Below are 21,507 nucleotides of genomic sequence, written 5' to 3'. Positions count from 1 at the left end.
CTGAAGGTGCTGCTGTTGTACAACACTGTCCTGATGATGCCACAATGTCCTGATGATGCCACAACATCCACTGCAGGGGATGGGAGCAAAAGTCCAGTAGCACCTTAAAGACTATCAACATTTTTGATTGTTTATGAACTTTCGTGAGTGCAGGTTGCTCCCAGAACATATCCATACGTGTAATCATGAGGTCTAGAATCTTGGACCCTGACCTGGATGGCCCAGGCTAGCCAGATCTCATTAGATCTTGGAAGCTAAGCAGGGTTGGCCTTGGTTAGTATTTGGTTGGGAGACCACCAAGCAAGTCTAAGGCTATTGCGCAGAGACAGGCAATTGCAAACCACCTCTGAATGTCTCTTGCCTTGAAAACACTATGGGGTCCCCAGAAATTGGCTGCAGCTTGACAGCACTTTCCACCACCACCAGAATCTTGGCCAAAGTTATCAGATCCACCAAGGACTTGTTGATGGGATGGAGGATGTCTTGATGGTCCTTTCCAAAAGGGAGTATATGCATTCAAGGTATCTTTGACTGTTCCTAGATGTTTGACTGACCAAAAAGGAAGCTGTCCCCTCTTAAGATAGTTTACCAAGAACCTGTGATTTTAAGAATGTCAGCAGTGCTCTACAGATCCATGCTCCCCTGCTGTTGAGATGGGGAGTGAAGAGAAAACTGTACAGGTAGAGGGTACAAGTGAATGCCCCAAACCAAAAGGTGTACAATGAAAGTGATCATGAGCCTGGTGAAGAATTGTAGGACTGAGGGGAGGCCAAAAGGAATTTTTCTCTGCTCACAAGTCTGTTGGTGTTTTAGTCTGGTTATCTCCATTTACCATTATTCTTGGGTATAACAGATACAAAAAGGAGCCTAAGAATTTCTGCATCTAACCCAATAGTGTGAGATGAAAACTGCCTATGTTTTCTAAAACGCCCCTCATAGAGGGAGACTGGCCATCATGCCTGAAAGGAATGGTCTTGAGTTAGAGGAAGCAGTGTTATAAGATAGCCAAGGATGACTGGTTCTGGTCTGGAAGCTGGATTTGGAGCTAGATGTCTGCTGAATTTGAACTTTATATTGTGGCCTGTCGAGACTTTTAAAGGTGCTATACCCAGAGTGGTTGTTCCTTTGTCTCCTTTAGGCACTGAAGGGATGGCCTTCCTCTCATCCTTGATCTCATCCAGAATTTCTTTGAGTGCAGCATCCTGAAGAGTTCACCACCCACACACCAAAAAGGAACAGCAGAAAAATTAGATGGGTAAGCCACACTGCAGTATGTTAGCCGTAAGTGTCTTCAAACCATTATTCTAGCTTGTGCAGACAACTGAACAGAGTTCAAGCTATAGTCAAGCATGAAGGCCACAGGAAGCATCAGACACTTATGGAGAGTCCATCAAAATCTTCATCAAACTGCTGCTCTTGTAGGACTTCTAGCCAGAAAATGGATGTCCTTGCAAAAAAAGATTTAGCAGCGCTAGACATAGCAGCCAACTCTGAGGCCTCACAAGTCTTACACGACAGAGATCCCCTGGGGTTCTTAACAGATCTGCCACAATCCTTATATACCACTAGACATCCTTGATGTGAGAGCAATCACCAAAGGAACCTTAAATGAGTCCATGGTGGAATCAGGTAAGAAATATAATTTTATATAAGTTCTCAGGGTATGTTTGCCATTCCTCTTTGTTCTAACTCCACATACATGTTTATGTGTCAGAGTCACAAAACTGAACTACATTGGGTTACCCACATATGGGAAAGGTGTAACCTGCCTAGATGCAAAGCTAGGGATAGACCCCTTATTGCATGTTTGCTGGGCCTGGAGGATCCTTTACTCCTTGTGGAACAGAGGGGGTTAGGCAGTACCCAACCATTTATATGGGATGAACTTGAATGGAACATGGCTCTTTCTGGGTCTTCCTTGCAGTTGAACACCAACTGGGCTGGCTGAGGGAGGGCAGTGCCTCCATTAGCTGTTGTGCCTCTTTCCACATTTCTACGCATCTGAATGAGGCCTCCTTAACATCATGGATCATTGTATAGCTGTTCCAGGAACGTGCCGAGGTACAAAGAGCCCTATGTCAAGGAGTGAACCATTGGGCTAATGGCAAGCTTTTGTCCCCCTGAACTTCCCTCTGGACCCAGAACTCCAAAATGGCCACCTTTTGCACCAAACTAGTGGTACCTTGTGCTGCAGCCTGGTTAGCAGAACTGTTGTTGCCATCTGACTGGAGGTGGGCACAGTGAAAGTTGTCAGACAGCCATTAGAGACCATGGCTGCTGTAGCTTCCATGCCAGCTCCAGCTGCAGAGAACATCAGCTGTGAGAGGGCCACAAACATAGCAATCCTTTTCTATGCTGTTCTAGGCATGCTGTTGGCTCCTTGTCTAGCTGGCTAATGCAGAAGAGAAAAGAGGGAATGGAAAAAAGGTTGCCAGGATGGCTGAGCATAAAAGGTGGAGCTCTGAATGGGTCTTGTTGCTACAAAGGCGGCAGGACAAGGACTGAAGAATCTCCCATTCAGGTACTGGAAAGTCTCTAGCTCAGGGGTCCCTAACCTTTTTGAGTCTACTGGCACCTTTAGAATTTGGATATAGTGTGGTGGGCACAGTCATAAAATGGCGGCCACACAATGGCAGCCACAAGAGGCAGAGCCAGCCCCCAAAAGGCTGTCGGAGCTTATGTTTAGTCACACAGTGAAGATCCTGGTGCTGTGATGGCAGCTGCTCCAAATCAAAGTTTTAAAACATCTGCACAGCCAATCGAATCCCCAATGGCCAATCAAAAGCCCTGCTGGGCAAAAGCCCCACCTGGCCATGTCCGTTTTCTAAAAACACTTGGCAGGCACCAGGAAAGGTCCTGGCGGCGCCATGGCTCTACCTAACCTACACAGCTTTGCCTACAGAGTGACTGGGATAATTTATCTTGCAAGGATGTACTCCAGCTGATACAGAGAAAATACTTTAGATTTTTTTAATGCAGAGTACACATAGCCTTGACCTTATCACAAACACACACTGTGATTACACCTCACCTTTCTCTCCAGGAATCTTCCTAAACTGCTCCATTACTTCTTGCTCTGATTTGAAGGGGGAATATTTGTAAATCAGCTCAGTCTCAATGGCAAATTTCTCCATGTTGTCTGTTATGGGCTCCCTGGTATGAGCGTTCCAGGAGGGGAGAGGAACGATTACCTAAAGGCCAAAGAGAGAGAGAGAAAAAGATTATTTTATTAAAAAATCAGTTGAGCTATAATACAATGACACCATTGCTTCCAGAAGCCCAATATATAAAGCTGATCCTTTTTCTGCTGCTTCCAGTGACTAGACAGCATCTTCCTAGGAGTACAACAGATGAACACTGATTCAGCCGCAGATGACCTGCAACACACCTCCTTTGAAAGAAGTGCTGTTGGCTGACCAAATCTGGAATTGAGGAGACAGCTTTTTCTGGACTCAGGGCACGCCCCTTCAAATAACAGGTTTTCAGTCAGGGAGTGCTCACAAATGAAAAGTCAGATCTCTTCTTTGCCACATCGTATCTTGTAGTAACCTTTGGCTGGCTCACCAGCTACAACTCTTCCTTGAAAAATCTCATTTAAGCAGTTATTTATATGTTCAAATTGCATCCAAGATAGATTATGACAATGTACTACATGATGCTACCTTTGCAGACAGTTTGGAAGCTTCCACTAGTTCAAAATACAGCAGCAAGACTAGTGTCTGAAATAAATTAGAGCAAAACACCTGTGCTAGAAACAACCTTGGTTACTGATTCACTTGCCCTATTCACTCAGTGTGCCACCATTACCTAAAGTAAGGTGGATTGCCACATAATACAGGGCTTCCTCTAGGGTGACTCCTCAATTATGGAACACCTTCCCCAAAGTCTTTTAGCCGGGGTCAAACTCGTGAAATTTCTAATGTCAGCTGAAGATATTTTTCCTTCAGGCTCTCAATTATGTTTCTTTAAAGTATGTGATTCTTTTATACTGGAACTTTTAATTGCTTATAAATATAAAAGGTCAAGAAATATAGCCTTATGATTAGCAAAGAACATATATCAATTCTTGAGAAAACTTTCAGAAATGCCTACATCAAAGTCTCATCTTGGAAAAGCCAAAAGCTATCACAAACAACAAAAACCCATTTAAAGAAGTCTTTACCCTTGATAATCAAGAAAGAGACTTATCGCTTACATAGACCTGTGTCTGTAATTTGATTTTTAAAGTCATAAACTGTGTGCAAACCTCATCAATGCCTTCTTCTTCATGAAATGTGCGAGACATGAAAAGGCAGGTCATGGTGCTGTCCTTCTTAGTGAAGAGAATAAAATCCTTGCCAATCCGCATGGAGCCCCTGCAAAGAGATTTCAGTGTTGGAATATATAATTACTGGTTTTACTCAAAACATAACATGTGTAATGGTCAGTCACATATTAAACAGAAGTAGGCTAGAGCTTATTTTGCTAGTTTACGTACATTAACTATGGCCTGAACAACACATTATGTTTTCTCTTGGGACATCCCCAGCTTATGGGGAGAGGAATACTCTGAAGTTCCATACTTCCCAGGTATGTAAGGGCCCAATTCAGACTGGAACCTCAGGATGTGGAAAGAGAGCTTAGACTTTCCCACCCAGGCCATTTTCCAACATGAAACAGCCAGGGTGGGGCACTATTTGCCCTCTATGGAAACATGAATACTCCCCACCCTAGTTGTTTCAGGCTGGAAATATGACATGACTTGAAGGTGTAAGCCCATTCTCTCAGTGCACTGTGGTCCTGATGCCAATTGGTCCCAAGCATGCCTGGGAAGAACAGATCAAGGGAAAATACACTGTACAGTTAGGCCCTTAACTATAACCTTCCACAAGTTTAGTTTAGCTATAAAAAAATCATTTTCTGTTACGGATTTCCTAATAAACTGTAGGGAGAAAATTATGTAAAGAAATACGTTCTTGTTTATTAATCCAGTATCATGCACTCAGTATCAACCATTTCTACTATATAAGCAGATAGTTACTATTCACATCTACAATGGGAACTGGAATTTCAATCCTTCCTTCAAATAATCCCACCATATCTAACAATTCACATTCCATAACTTCCTCTGAGATCTAGTCTTAATGCCAATTTCTGGGGGTATAAGAAGATCAGTGCCAAACTTAATTAAAATGCAAATGATTACTTGGACAAAATTACTTATTGTATTACAACTAACAACCAGTTAATTTAAATGGTTTGATATTATGCATTATATATTTTAGACTTGGATACAAGCTTTTAAAATAGGGCTATGGCTACGTGAAATTTAAAAAAATGATGCATTTCATCAATATAAATTTTAAAAGATGTGAAACTGTCAATTATATTTTGCTCTATTCAATTTTCCTGTGTTGGTCACTACATGAAGTTTAAGTCCTAGAAGAATCTCATGGGAGGTATCAAGCATGTGGCTCAGTGTAAACGGTTAAGTTCACACTCATAGTTAATATTGAGAGTTTGTATTAGAAAATTTCTTAGAATCGGCAGACGTTGGCTTTGAGGATATAGCAATCTTCATATCAAAGAATCTGGCAAGAAGTTCATCATATAAATGAGGTAATATGCAAGAGGGAGAAGAGCAGAATATCCATGCTGTCACTGAGAATTTGCCTTAGATTAGGAATTCTCTGCCTGGAGGAATAAACATGTAACTGTGAAAAAGAGAGAATGGTAAACTATTGCTGGCAAATTCAATAGAGATACCAGATTTCAAATAGTGCTTGTGCTCCTAAGCTTCTGGAGAGTTTTGGCTACTCATGGAAACACAGAGAAGAATATGTATCATTGCAAAGCAATTGGAACTTTTTGTTGGTAGAACTCGAAGTACTGGACAACCCAATACAGAGACAGGTCTAAGGTACTTCATCCTAAGCCATCATTCATGAGTATTATTTTTGCTCTACTAAAAAATTCTGTAAATATGTTTAAGGTCTCTGCCACATACACCGTCACTGAGGAAATGGAATGAATGTACATCTCCCAGAGACAGGCAGTTTCCTAGTATATTCTCAAAGAAGTATACCTCTTATTTGTCAATGTACAAATTCACTCTGTCCAGAAACCTAGATATCCTTCCTTCAGAGTTATGGGCTTGAAAGAGATGGCAATTAACGTGACACTCAAGTTGAAACTGCTTTAACATGTAAGCTATAGTCTCATGTGCTTCATTTGTCATGTATAAGGCAGCTTGCCCAAAGTAACCTCCTAATTCGATCTGGGGTCGAGATCGTTGTCACCAAGGTGCTGGGATGAATGTAGGCTGTCTGCAGATGGCCACATTAGAAGGGAAATAACATTCAATTGGTGGAAGTTTTGACGAAGTAGAATTCTCTATCCACTGACAAGAAACAGACCTCATGGTAAGTTCCAATGTTCCATTCTGTTAGCAAAGGAGGGCATCCAATCCAGAATGCTGAAAAGCAGTGTGTATATCTTTGGTGATCTGATTAACTACTAGATGATTTTAGGGAGAGATGGCTCGTTTGAGCCCAATCCAAAAGCTGTGATGTCAAATACATTATGCAACCATTTTTGTAATGGTGTGTAAAAATAGAAAGTGACGTCCACATGACCATATTACAGTTGCTTGGGTGTTGAAAGTGGCTGACATTACATCTTTTTGTAGAATGTATCTGGACAACGCAGATAGGCACTGGACCTAAGAGGCTAGAGATGGCATGCCTTGATCCATTTTACAAGTGTTGTTTTTGATACTGGTTTCCCCCATTGAGGCTGGGTAGAAGGAAACCAACAGGCTGTTTGCTCAACAGAGCTCTTCGGCAAATCTAATATAGATCAGCAGGGCTCAATGGACATCAAACGTATGCCATTTCTTCTGCATTTGATATTTCACTTGAAGGCAGAATAATGGCAGTACCTTCAGACGGAGAGGTAGAACCAAGCCATATCCGGATGAAGAAACGAACCCTGGGGTAGAAGATCATGGACAGAATAAGCTGTCATGGCTTATTAGACAACAACTGAAAATCAGGACTTGCAAGCCCAGCATGCTATCACTAAGATGACTTCTGCTCTGGAAGCACTGATTTTTCCCAAGAACCCTGGCTAGCAACATGTTGAAGGGGTAGTCTGATGGCCAGTCCTGCAAGAAAACAGCAGACCCTCTGCACTTTGTGGTTCATTAGAGATGTGTTCACTGAGGGGTGTCAAATTTGAATCCATCCCACATACTGTAGGGTTGAAGACCCCTTTTATGGCATCAAGATCTTATTAACTTACAGTCTGCTATGGAATTGTAAGTGACTTAAACGTGTAAGTGACTTAAACGTGTACTGATGTTAGAAATGCCAAGATGGACTCGGTCCACTAGATGAGGCCAAAGGATCTCTTGTACCAGGAGCAAAATGACTGTTCCTTCCTGATAATCAATGGGACTTTTACCTCATGTTGACCATTTGGACTAGAACAAGTAATTGTGGAAGGCTTGTAAAGAGAGGTGGGACTGCTCTGAGCTCCAACCACCTTATACTGTGATGGTTCTCCCACTGACTACTATCCTTGAGTCTACATAGCAAGCACTCCACCCTAATAGATTCACATCTCTAATGAATAGATTCACATCTCCAGGCCAGCAGGACACTCCCCTGGACAGATGGGTTGCTGAAACCACCAGCAGTAAGTTTCTGAATTCTTTTGGAACCAGAACCTGATGATTGTGTTGGAGAGTAACATCCTCTTGATGTGTGTGTGTGTTAAGTGCCGTCAAGTCGCTTCCGACTCATGGCGACGCTATGAATGAAAGTCCTCCAAAATGTCCTATCTTTGACAGCCTTGCTCAGATCTTGCAAATTGAAGGCTGTGGCTTCCTTTATTGAGTCAATACATCTTTTGTTGGGTCTTCCTCTTTTCCTGCTGCCCTCAACTTTACCTAGCATGACTGTCTTTTCCAGTGACTCTTGTCGTCTCATGACGTGACCAAAATACGATAGCCTCAGTTTAGTCATTTTAGCTTCTAGGGTCAGTTCAGGCTTGATTTGATCTATAACCCACTGATTTGTTTTTTTTGCCAATCCATGGAATCCGTAACACTCTCCTCCAACACCACATTTCAAAGGAATCTACTTTCTTCCTATCAGCTTTCTTCACTGTCCAGCTTTCACACCCATACATAGTAATAGGGAATACGATGGCATGAATTAATCCAGTCTTGGTGGCCAGTGACACATCCTTACACTTCAAAATCTTTTCTAGCTCCTTCATGGCTGCCCTTCCCAGTCTCAATCTCCTTCTATTTTCTTGACTGCAGTCTCCCTTTTGGTTGATGGTGGAGCCAAGGAATAAAAAGTCTTGAACAATTTCAATTTCCTCATTGTCAACCTTAAAGTTGTGTAATTCTCCTGTAGTCATTACTTTTGTTTTCTTGATGTTCAGCTGTAATCCTGCTTTGGCACTTTCTCTTTTAACTTTCATCTTGATATCCTCTTGATATGGGACCACAAACTATTGGAGTATCACCCAGTACAACTTTGATGGGATGGAGGAAACCATAAACCCCTGAATACGTTCCACAGTAAAGAGATTGTCTGTACACCAGACTACCAGTGAGATTGGCCATGGTCTTATGAAGAACTGATGTGATGACCAAGTGCAATTTTGTGATCCTGTTGTTGTCCAGAATAATGTTAAACACCACTCCTAGATATTTCAGTCTTGGGGTTGGAACCAGGGAGTTTTCAAGATTTACTTGGAATTTGGGAGAAGTACTGGATCATTTCCTCGCCATTCTTTTTTTTCATTTCTGAATGACTGAAAAGTATAGAGCCTGTTCCAGAAACACAAGTGAGCAACAAAGCCACCATGAGCTTGTAGAATATCTAGGGAGAAGATGAGAGTGGAGCACATTTGATCATAAAGAAAATGAAGACATTTTCAATGGCTGGGGTATATCAGCACATGACTTAGTGATGCCTACTTCGGTCCGAATATCCTCCTGCTGAATCATTCTATAATCGTTTAGTGTCTTCATGTGGAATTAGAATTGGCAGACAAATGGATTTGCAGAACCACCATAGCCTGGAATGCTGAGGCATCAACTGACTTTCTTGACAATAACAATTCTTCAGCTGGTAAGAGAGCTCTGTTCAAAGGCAGACTTAGCAAGAACTGATGTTAGGTTATTTTGATTAATCTAGCAGTAGACGTCTCCTTCATATTCTTAGATGAATATTTCATTCAATATCGCCCAAATATATGTACCAGGTTATGTGAATATTCCAGTTTACCACTGTTTCAATCAACCCTCACTCATTTGGGCTAATTAAAAATAGCAAGCAGAGATGGGTGCATATGGCTTCTACCATTATTCAAATCTCAAATGTGCATATTCAGACTCTTTTGTCTAATCTCTAATAGTCCATTCTTGGACAAGGTAGTTGAATATTTAGCCTCCAGCCAACTCGAAACGTTCTTTGATGAGTAACTTTCAAGTCTCACATCTGCTAAAGGTTCAAGCTATGATTTGGTATAGAAATTGCATTAATTGCCTTAGTGGATGATCTGTGGCTTGACAGAAGGAAATGAGACACTGTTCATCTTCTCAGCAGCGCAACAAATCATCACATTATTCTCATGTGACTGAGAAGATCTGAAGTTTGGGCAGTGCTTTATAGTGGTTCTACTCCTAGCTGAAGTGATGCTTTTGAAGGTAGCACTGCATGATTGCTGTTCTAGCTCCTTGTGGGTAGTGGCAGAAAAAGAGACCACAAGGTTAATCTTGTCCCCAATTACCATCGATGCACAACTGCTTTATGAAATTATCCGTACACCAGAATAACAATGAGCTTGATTCAAGATGCTCTTTAATACCTATAAAGCCTAACAAAATATCTGCAGTAACGGCACAGCAACACTGTGGATGTACAACTAAGCTCAATATCCTGGCAGAATAACAAGACAAAGACTCACGCAGGAAAACCTAAATCTAAAAAGCAAGCAAAGGCTCTCAGCAATTATACCCTGATAGGGAGAACAGATACTTGATTTTCTTTTTTATTTATTAAGAAAAGATGTTCCACTTTTCTATTATAAACAACATGACTTATTCTAAGCCAAATCCCAAGTTCCAGGTGGCTGGCATCCATATACCTACGATTTCAAACCATTTCCATATTGTCCAATCTGGGTTGACTCTGGTGTTCGTTTAGCCGATTTACCAAACTGAATCACACTTGCAGCATCATCTAAAAAAAGAGAGAAAGAAAATGAGGACTCAAAGCACCAATATCAATAGCTTAGCTTTCTTCAGTTTCATCTACATGAATGGTATCTTGAATCTAAACAGCATTGATCCAGTTGAGAAATATGAGATCTTCCCTCTATCAACTCACGGTGTCTGTACCATTCCAGCTGAATGTCCACAGATGTGCTTGTGTGGTCTCTGCAGAAATACCGTTAATGGCACAAAGGCATTATAATTATACTGTAATTTATTTGTGTACATCGTTCACACAGCTGAGTAGAAATGGAGGGGGGCAAGAATTGCAATGCTCTTCGTGTTCGGTAAAGTGAGACAGATGTTTTCATTCCATTTACAGTGATGAATATATGGAATATTAGGGTATGATGCACAAAGCATTTGGTGTGATTTTAAGGTTATGGGTTCAAACAGGGCTACTTCTGGAGTCCCTTTCTGATGCAGCCTCCTTGCTACACGCCCCAGTGATTCTATGAAAGCAGACTGGACAACCTTCTGCGTACGAAGAATTTTGTTTCCAATTCTATTCATGAAACCCCAATCAGCAGAAATCCATTTCATTCAGCTGCCCTGCGTTACTTCAGTAGTCTTCAATTACTTGAACTTCCACTACTAAAATGGATTGTCCAGAGGCTTAGGGTGAGGCACCGTCATGACACCAACAAAACTCAGCTGTTTTCCATTTTCATCAGATCCAGAGAGGGTTAGAGATACACTGAATAAGAGCCTGGAGCCAGCAATGAGGCGGATGAGGGCTAAGCCAGCTAATTAGATTATAAACTGAAGTTTAGCCCAACAGGACAGAGCTTCTGTTAGCCGATGGCTCAATAGTACCAGAAGGTGGTATTCAGCCTGTGCTAGATGGGATAGCATTCCTTTTACACAACAGGTTTGTAATCTGAAGGGTTTATAGAACAGTCCTTATTAATGGAAGCCCATAGCTTTCAGGCATGAATCACTTTTCATGAACTTGGTTGGTGCACCATCTGCATCTTTCTTGGAAAGCGACCAGCTTGCAGCAGCTACCCATGCCATCCTATAAGCCTCATGCAGTTTGAATCTAAATGGTAAGCCATAGCAGATGTAGCTGCCAAACAATACTATATTTTCTGTTGTCTTGAAAACGCTTGAGGATTGTTCAAGGTATTTTTATGCATTTTTACTTGTCCTGCGCAAGACTCTTCCAGTTTAGGAGGCAAGCAGAATATGGCGTAGTAGCAACTAGGCCATTCTGCAAACCAAACCAAACACAAGTAGCTCTTTTAAACCAGACCATAATGTTAAACACTGCTGTTTTCAGGGTGACAAGTGCTGATTTCATGATGATATGGTAGGGAATAGCTAAGCTGTTGATGAGTAGCAGGTGACCTCATAGCATCCTGGTTTCAGCACAGCTTGGAGACCGTTTTGGCAATTTGCTTCTGGTTTTCCTTAGTTCTTTTATAGAACCTATGTAGAAATGACTTCCTCCCAAGAATTCACCACAGTACTTCAGTTGCGATTACACTCTGTATGTGCTCAGAAATCTAGCTGCAAACTCACAGAAAGCAGGAAGCTGAAGGAGGGAGACACCAAGCTCCAAGCAGACAGCACTCAAACTCCTGCTTAGTGGCCTTTGCTGAGGGTAAGACAATGGTTTACCATTTCACATACTGCTAGGATGTCATATCCACAGGCTGGGAAGACAAAGTCTTCTTTGGAACAAGAAGGAATAGTAAGGTCATCTCAAGGAGCAAGACAGAGTTTATTTAAACTCTGGACAGAAGGAAAAAGGTATGTTCGACAGCTTTAGACCAGGGAGCCACATGCCACGCAGGACTGAGCTTTTACCTATGAACTCCATCTTCTTAACATGACAAGGAGCAATGAAGAGAAGTCCCAACCAACAGAACCAGGGTAATGCTGAACTTCAAACGACTACTACTTCAAATAATGCTAGCATGTCCTATTTAAACTGTTTAGGACAAAGGTTTCCAATGTAGTGCCCATCTGCACCATAGTGCCTGCTGACACTTTTCCTGGCACCTGCCAAAATGTTTTTAGAAAGTAGGTGGAGCCAGCAGAGGATCTGACTGGCCACAGCAGATTTGATTGGTTGTGCAGATTTTACAAAATGTTTCAGTAGCAGCTGTCATCATAGTGTTGGTCATATTCTGTCTCTCGCTCCTCTTCCCAGTGTTTCTTTTTTTTATTAGCTCTCTTCTTTCCTGCATTCTTTTTCTTCTTCTCTCTCTCTCTGTATGTGTGTTTGGTTTTGCCTCCCATGGCAACCATTTTGTGGTTGCGCCTACCACCTTGTATCAGAATTCCAAAGGTGCCCATGGACTCCAAAAGGTTAGGGATCTCAGTTTAGGACACACACCTAATACAGACAAATAGGATTGTGTGTGTTCGCCTTTTCTTTCTACTCTGGCTCAGCCTGAATGCTTGAACAGACCATGTATATTCTTTTTATTCATATATTAAACTTCATTATATTTTGAATGCTGTGAGCCTGATCGCTGAAAACATACCACACCTATTTGATCTTGCCATCTAGTGTGGTGACAGGGAAAGACAGTGGGTAAGCTCGCCATCCTTGGAACACAATAGCTCAAATTTGCACGTAGACTGCCCCTGTCCTAGCTAGTGAAGCAAAGCTGGATGGTGCAGCAACTAGGCAGATTCTTTAAATGGCAAAGTAGGTACAAAGTCATAGACTTGCAACACCATCTGGTAGTAGATACTCTCAGGGTAGCTGATGGCACTGGGTTATACTTTTTTATGGCAACCTTGGGAAGCAAGGGAAAGTGGCAACAGCGCAAAATGGACACTTGGGACAGCCACAAGGGATTTCCATTTTCCTGGGGACCAACCTGAAGAAATGGGGTGGGTGGTTGGAGGGGCTTGTGAGTACTTCACATTCCTTCACAGAGACAATTTAGTGTAGAGTTCAGAACACTGGAACAAGATTTCTTCCTGTTGCTGGACAGAGGGAATCCTGGTCAGGTTACTCCTCCCACTTGCTCTATAAATAAGGCTCAGCTAATTAGATAAGACTAAGCTAATTAGATATCTCAACCAGAAGAGGCATCACCCCAGTGCAGGCAGATAATGTGATCGCCACATGGGAGATCTCCATCAAAGGAAAAACAGTGAGAAATAGCAAGAAACACATCTGAAGCAGAAAAAAGCCCAAGAACAGTGAAAGCTCTGAGATCTGCTGCTGAAAGGAGGGTGTCTGGCTGAATTATGCAAGTGACGGTTTACCCTTTATACCATCCCAGGTGGACTCAAATTATTTTCATCCACCAAGAAGCAACCTTCACAGGTCATGATCTTGATGAGCAATATGAGCATCCCGGAAAGGTTGCTGAATTACCGTTAATTTACATAAAGAAATCATATCTTGCCTTCCAAATGCAGCATCTACTGATACACAGACATTTAGCTTGTAGTCATGAACAGAGAGCAAAGGTCCACGTGGCAGTGCATGCTGTTACTCTGATAAGAACAGGCCATCACTGAACTTTGTGAGCTAAGATCCAGACCTTGATTTTTCTCATCAAGGCTGCTTTTGAAGCCCTACCCGCTGTGAATAGATGAACAGACATGCACAGGGAGCCTGTCTTTCTGAACTCTACATTTCATGTGGAACATCTAACTTAGGCCACTCCTTCTGCCTAGGATGTTGTGGGTCAGGGCAAAAGGAAAGTAGAATTAGTTCCTGTGATGTATGGGAAACCGTGTTAATTCTTCCAAAGTCAGCTCTGTGTGACTAATAACTAAGTGGTCATTATGGAACAAGCATAGTTCCTTTTGGACTGAGAGGGTGTTGAGTTTTGAAATGCATCAGTAAAGGCTACTAAGAATGCTACGAAAATAGCAAGTTGCACAAATAAGTTGATTGTATAGGTATGAAAAGTGCCTTGGTTAGTGCTCCAAGAAATCCCAGAAAGGGGTCTGTGGATAGGCAGAGAACTGAGGAGAGAGAGTTTAATGGAAAAAATGTGTGAAGACAGATACTTTGATCCCTTGGCTGTCAGAACAGATGGGATTGCTGAGACCTGGCACCAGAGGATGCTTGGCCAGAGGCCATGACCTAGGCTGAACTGCAGAAAACCAGCTCTTCTTTGGTACCAATGGAGTGAGGTGTTAACTGCTTACAGTAAAACCACTGAGGGATCTATAAGATATTCTAGAATGCATTCCAACTAACAGAAACCCCAAACGAGGATAGGTTGGTCTTGATGACAGTATCACAGAATCTGCATCTTTCCAACTGTTGCTGCTCAAGCCCCAGATGGCAAAGTGGAGCCATACTAGATCTGGGTAGATAAACTGCGTCGGGAGGAACAGCCTGCAGATTTTTGGGATCAGCCACAGTGGCTGACTGGTCTGTTGAACTAAATCTGGAAATCAGGCCCTAGGAAGCCAGTACAGGGCCACCAAAATGACCTGCACCCTTTGAGACTCTGATTTTGTTGTGAATTCTGGCCAGTAACTGTGTGGAAGGGAATGCATGATGTATACATGACATACAACCCAAAATGAGAGTGCCCAATCTCTCTGCCCCTTTTGAAGAAAATGGAAAAAGGAGTGAGTCCTTCTGGTTCACTGGAGAGATGAAAATGTCTAGCAATGAATCACCAAACTCCACTGCATCACACACACACACAAAAAAACAACCCTGGAGTTGAATGCCCATTCTGCAAGATCTTGCTGGATGAACCATTCTGCCGTGGAATTATCAATGTCCTACATAAACAATGAGGTAAGAGATTGGTCTCCACTCAGCTGCGGAGACAAAAAGCCTCTTTGTGAAGGCAACAAAACTATATCAGTCCTTAGCAGATGATATATGTTTTTGTGACCATGCATTCAGTCCCAGTTAAGAGATACTTGCCAGACAATTGGATGGAATATTTGCAGAGCAAGGTGTACCACCTTGAAATCCAGGCAGCTATGTTGTGGGACACTGCTCGTTTCATCCATTACCCCTACACCACTTTGTCTTTTGAGGAGGGTTGCCTATCCAGGTAACGCAAAGGCATGGAGGATGACTGAAAGGCACCATTTAACAGCCTGGGGTGACGGTGCCACCAGCAAAAGAAGAGTCTGACAGAAGATGGGACTATTATTTGAAGATGGTGTTGGCTGGCAATCTCATGCTGTTAAGGGAGTAGCTTGGAATGTCGCCTTGCCCAGGTTATATAACATATAAGGAGATCGTGACTCCTTGTCCAGTGCCAGGACCATGAGATCCACTGATGTCTTGGAAATGATTGCTTTGATCACAGTTTGCAGTTTGACAATCCATTCCACTGGTAGAATTATGTAGCTTAGTGAGTTGTGGAAGAGAACTACCAGGTGGATCAGATGCTGTGATGAAATCAGGGAGCTCTTTTCAAGGTTTACTAGAAAACCATGTTAAATAAGGCTATTGATCATTTCCCTGACATCCCTCTCCCTCCACCTGAATATGTGCGAGTGTATAAGCAGACTGCTCAGATACAGGTAGAGATGGCTCTTCAGGAGATCTTCTGGCATCTTCAGTATCTTCTAGCAGTAACAGATCATCATCAGAAATCATCTTTCTGGTTATAAAAAACCATTTTAAGCCAGCCATTCACAGTAGGCACTCCTTTAATTGGTTCACAATGGTTCTTCAAAACAAAAAGCAAATTTTGTTCTCACTTTGAAGGTATCTTGCATAAACATACACCTACATCTCACATAACCGCACTGAGATGTAATGGATTATCCTCACCAATACCTTTATAATCACTGCTGTAAAATAGCATTTCAGGTTTAAATGTCCAGTTCCTCTCAGAATAAATAGCAATACAATGTACTGTCACTTACTTGCGTCCATTCCTGCTCCATCATCCAAAAAACAGAGCATGAACCCACCCCTTAGGCCTTCTCGATGTTCTATAAGAGAAGAATTAACAGTCCTAAACTCGAAAGGCATGAAAATTCAGATGTACATAAAACAGGTCCAATATACACCACAGGAACAACACAGAAGGCTACACAGAATCATGTAAAGTTCACTTGGATTCAGGAATGTGATTAATCTGCTAGCTACCAATAACAATGATTTTAAAGTTCAGTGTTTGTTATAAAAATGTTAGCATGCAAAGTAAAACACCAGCTGCCTGGAACCTAGATCAGCTGTTTGGCATGAACCAGACTGGAAATATTTTGAGGATATGTCAATCTTATCTGCTCCAATTCAGACACTATATCAGCATCAGAGTCTGAACACAAAGCTCCTAAGCAGCTGTCAAATGAAATTACTTGGAGACGTTTCAGTTGATTTCACGTGAAGATACAGAAAAGATGCTTAGAACTGTACGGACCACAACTGGTTCTCTTGGAATTAACTCATATTGGCTTATAAATTCTAGCCATCTGAGACTAAATGGTTTAGTCAAGTGGCCAAATACTGGTTAATATTTTTTTGCCACAAGCTTTCCTACCAACTACCTTGAAAGAGGTGGTCATTAGGTCCTTTTTAAAAAAAGCTATCTCTTAGCTATACATCCTGAATGTATGCTAGGGGGCAGAAATTGGACTAGATAGAACAAACTCAATCCAGACAACACAGAGTTGATTGTAGTAAGGAACTTGATGGGCTGGCTAATGGTAAAATCTTAATAGGGTTATATTCCATCTATACCTCCCAATTTGGGGGTACTTTTGGATCAGGCATAACTTCTAGACTCACAGAAAGACGCTGTGGCTCAAAGGACCTTGTATTCGCTTTGGCTGATAACACCAGTTACACCTACACTTGCTGCTAGAAGAGAAAGACTTAGCCATTGTCATTAATATGCTGGGAGGGTTTCCTGTCATATTCTTTTACATAAGACTCCTATTGAAAATAATTCAGAAACTTCCAAAGGTGCAAAATGTTGCCATGTATTGATGTGGGTGAGCTGCCGTGTTCAGATATCTCCAATCCTGACTTCCAGTTTGGCTGCAGGTTCAATACAAGGTGCTTGTTTTAATGCAGTCCTGGAGTTAAGGAACTCGCACTGCACTCAAGGCAAGTAAAAACCTCTTTTTCAGTGTGCCTTTGGGAATTAGTTTGGTTTTTTAAAAAAAATCTTAATTCTGTATCCAAAAACTGCAAATCAAGAAAAATCTTCTATCAAGCTACTAACAATCCTATAATCTTCATGGATTACTAATTAAGTAAGCATTTTCTTACACTGAGCTTATTATCAAGAGATCTGACATTTACAGACATCATGTAGTTCTAATCTTCATTTTCTTTGTATTCAACTTTCTTCCTTTTCAGTCATACTCTTCACTCTAGGCATATCACAGACACCTACAGAAACGGAATATACCTAACTTACCAGTAAAGATGTCTATTCTTGTGGCATCTGCATCTCTAAAAAAGAGCAGACACAAAAATCAGTATCCAAACATGGAATGGAAAGAAAAGCTGTTGAAAGTAGCAATGTCATCAGGATGGGATAGCATGGATGAAAACGCATAGAAGGCTGCGCCAACATTACTTGGGTAAGCTCTGAATGTTGTTCACCCCCATCCTTACAAGGCTAATGCTTTGCAACAAGATCGTAAAAGTAGCATACATATACAGACCAAAATTAAATGAGACCCTTGCTATTTGAACACAAAATGTAAACACGAAAATGAAACACAAGTTATTAGGCCTTCTTTTAAAGCCATTAGATTAAAAAACAACAAGCCTTCTTTTTAAGGAAGCATGGGCAACTGCTAAAAAAAATACAAGCTCCTAATTAACTGTTCCCTGCTCTGGCAGTCTCTTCTCCCCGGTGAATACACACACTATGCCTGGCTCTACAGCTAATATACTGGCAGTAGAGGGAAACCAGTTTTGGAGGAAACATGTAAAAACAGAAAGTACTTATAACACTTCGCCAAATATCTTTAACATTCTTATAATCTTAGAGAATCGACTTATGGTGAAGGCCGCTGTGTCCCTTCCAATTCTACAAAACAGCATCCCACATTTGTTCCACTGCAATTCCTGAAGACAATGGTTCTAAATCTTTCTTAACTAGAACCCACTTCTAAACTTGCAGCAGTTTTCAGGTACCACTTGCAAAGTAACTCCACACTACTTTTCCCCTTCCCAAAATCAAACGTAAGAATTTCACAACAGTTAACAATGAACAAGTTTATAATTTATTTTTTCAGGTTTCATATTTATAAATTTATAAATATATAGCGCTACTGAACAACAGGCTGTATTTCATGGCAATTCAAAAATTATGCAGATGCAAACCCAAATTTACTGCTAAGGTTCCTCTCGAAGTTCACCATGTGATCCACCCGGGAGAGTCATAATCCACAGTTTAAGAACCGCTACATTGAAAATATGATTTTTTTTAGACACAAGCTTCAGGTCAGATAAGTGTACATACTGAACCACAAAGTAATTATTCTTTTCAAGTATTTCCATCTTCTCAATCTTTCTGCAAACACATCTTCAAAATCACTTTCCCCATCACCTTCTGCTTTGTCTTTCAGCTTTTTTTCTGCAGCGATTTCCATTCCTAGAACATCTCTTCCATACTGTATCAACTGCCTGATTTTTTCTTCTTTCAGACACAAATTTATAACATGCTCTAGTTACAAACTGATATAAAACAAGAACAGTGCAGTAAGTAAGGAAATCTGACAGATGTAGGGAATGTGCTTGAAAGAGGCATCCTTTTGTACAAAGCTGAATGGAAGCACTAATTCCCTTTCCTATGAAGATCTAGAGCCAACTTGCCTCAGTTACATAAGCTGGCTCAACCACAACAATGCAATAAGCCTCTGTGGCAGTCAATCTCCGATACGTACCTTGCATTATCAACAAGTTCAGCAAGGGCCCCAAACAAGAATTCATGTGTGGTTCTGCAATACAAACATAGTAATGTTGCTTTGAATGTGGGGGAATGGATACATGTTAACTGTTACTTTAAAGCTATAGTCAACCTTTGAAAACCCTCTTAATTTGAAACTGTGCTTCTTGCCAAAATGGAAAAAAAAAAACATTATATATGCTAGCCCACAAAAACACGAACTCAGAGCAATGCCATCTCAGCTACTACTGAGATACCAATTTAGAAATGAAGAATCAGTTACATAATACATGGCTCAGTGATGTGAATAGTTAACGGGAAATCACAATTTGTGAATGTTAATATTTTATCATGTATTTTGGATTTTAATGCTCTTTAAAATATTTGTAACACATTTAAAAATAAAAACCTGTAACAATTATTATGGCATGGGGTTAGGAGGTTTCTTTTCATGAAAGCAGCTCTTTGGATTTCACAAGTTATTTTCCAGCACACAGGAATTCTGCATCCAGATACTTTCAGGTGTTCCAAATGTCCAGTAAGATTACCATCATAAAGTACATATTGGCAACTACTGCTAATCCAGAAAAAGATTACTGAGTCTACTGATTTGGTCTAACAATTATACTTATTTAATGCTAGGTCCATCAGCCAAATCCTGGTATTTTCCAATCCTCAAACTTAATACATTTGCAACAATCTTGCAGTTAGATGAGGAAGTAGTTCCTTGCCAGTAATACCGCTCTAGCCTCTTCCTCTTTTTATTTTTATTATTCACCTATTAATTAGTCTTAAATTAGTCTATACTCCAAGAAGCGTTTGTTAAACAAATTCTAAGTCAATATAAAAGATTAGATAGCAACCGTTAATTTGAGAATGTAGCCCCAATGATCTCTTCTGCAATTGGTTATCAGTCAGTAAATGTTTTTACCCCCCACAGGTGATTTACAGCGACCCAGTAGGGCAGGGGCGGGGAGCCTCCGGGCAGCTGCGAGGCCCGATGAGTGCATGTTTGTGAGATCCCCATGCGGGCGGGCGGGTGTGTGTGTGTGTGTGTGGGGAAACCTCCCTCCCTCTCTTTCCTTCCTTCCCTTCCCTCCTCTGCATAGCCTTTCCTAGGGTTATCTCTTCATTGAGACATTTCTATTTTTCTATAAATATAGATACATACAAAAATTAAACATGGTACAGAACAAAGGAAATTTAATAATTATATTATATACAAGTAATTTCATCAAGGTTAATGTTTTATCTTATATTTTCAAGATTTCATTTTGTGGGTTCCTGTGAGTAGCCATACTATCTCTGAGGTTGCTATGTCATTAATAGATTTCAGGTGTTAGGATCTCATTAGGTATTCAACATGCCAGATCCACATCTTAAAGGGCACTTATCTATTAGAGCAGTACTTAGTATTAGCATATCTTCCTATAGAATCCATTGTTAAAGAGTTTACCCTATGATTATATAAAGCAGGATAAATCAAACTCTGTATTCAGTCCATGAGGGGCTAATGTTTTAAATAAATAAATAAATTTTGTTTCGTTTTGCAACATAATCTTTTGTACATTTTGGGACTGATAAGGGCGTGGTTTATACACCTATAATACCAAATTGCTATATCATCCTCCCCATGGGGCCTCTGAATATAATGTTCTACTAGGGGCGTGTCTTTCGTGCGTGCCCTTATGCGGGAGCGGTGTTCCCCAATGCGTAGTCTAACCGGTCTCACCGTGCTTCCTATGTACAAGAGCCCGCAACCACTTTCTTGATGAAATTACTTGTATATAATATAATTATTAATTTTCCTTCGTTCTGTACTGTTTAATTTTTATATGTATCTATATTTATAGAAAAATGGAAATGTCTAAATGAAGAGATAATTATAAGGGGTTATGAGCTGATGAAAGCTTTTGAAACATGTTATATCTGGAAGGCACGTACTCTCACACCATACCAGGTATCCCCTTTGGGATTTCCTTGGGTGAAGCAACCCTTGTACCCCTCTTCTTTTAATAAAGGGGTAAAAAGTGCTTGGAGCACTGAGCAATGCTGTATGCAGCTTGGTGAAGGAAATTGACAAGAGGAACGGATCGCAGAGTCTCCAACGGGAGCACACGGACTTCCTTAAACTAACTGAAACTGTGAATGAACTTTGGACACTGATACTGTGTAACTACAGAACGAAGTACTGTTTTTCTTTAATGTTTTTACAATTGTATATCTCAGTATTGTGGACATGTGATGGTAACATTCCTAATTACTAGACTGTATGATTCAGTTATTGTATATTTTCTTGTTTGAACCTTAATAGATATACATAACTATTTATGGTTTCATGTTAAAATTTTATTTGATATTTGATATTTTTGAAGGTGAAGCAGGTGTGCTGTAATTTATATAAGAACCTCCAGGTGGTGG

At 40.9% G+C, this 21,507-nt stretch overlaps 1 protein-coding gene across 1 annotated transcript in view; it reads right to left on the bottom strand.

The window, feature by feature from the left end:
- Positions 1-21,507, bottom strand: part of MORC2 (MORC family CW-type zinc finger 2) — a 77,077-nt gene that overhangs the window by 43,768 nt on the left and 11,802 nt on the right. The window contains exons 2-7 of the mRNA XM_056859327.1: positions 19,085-19,138; positions 17,605-17,639; positions 16,100-16,168; positions 10,151-10,241; positions 4,247-4,355; positions 3,032-3,191 (exon numbers count right to left, since the gene is read on the bottom strand). Of these exons, the coding sequence (XP_056715305.1) occupies positions 3,032-3,191; positions 4,247-4,355; positions 10,151-10,241; positions 16,100-16,168; positions 17,605-17,639; positions 19,085-19,138 (518 nt within the window). The remainder of the gene's footprint in view (positions 1-3,031; positions 3,192-4,246; positions 4,356-10,150; positions 10,242-16,099; positions 16,169-17,604; positions 17,640-19,084; positions 19,139-21,507) is intronic.

Source organism: Euleptes europaea, chromosome 13 (genome assembly GCF_029931775.1).
Source record: "Euleptes europaea isolate rEulEur1 chromosome 13, rEulEur1.hap1, whole genome shotgun sequence".
NCBI classification, from domain to species: Eukaryota; Metazoa; Chordata; class Lepidosauria; order Squamata; family Sphaerodactylidae; genus Euleptes; species Euleptes europaea.
This window is presented reverse-complemented; position numbering and strand designations above follow the sequence as displayed.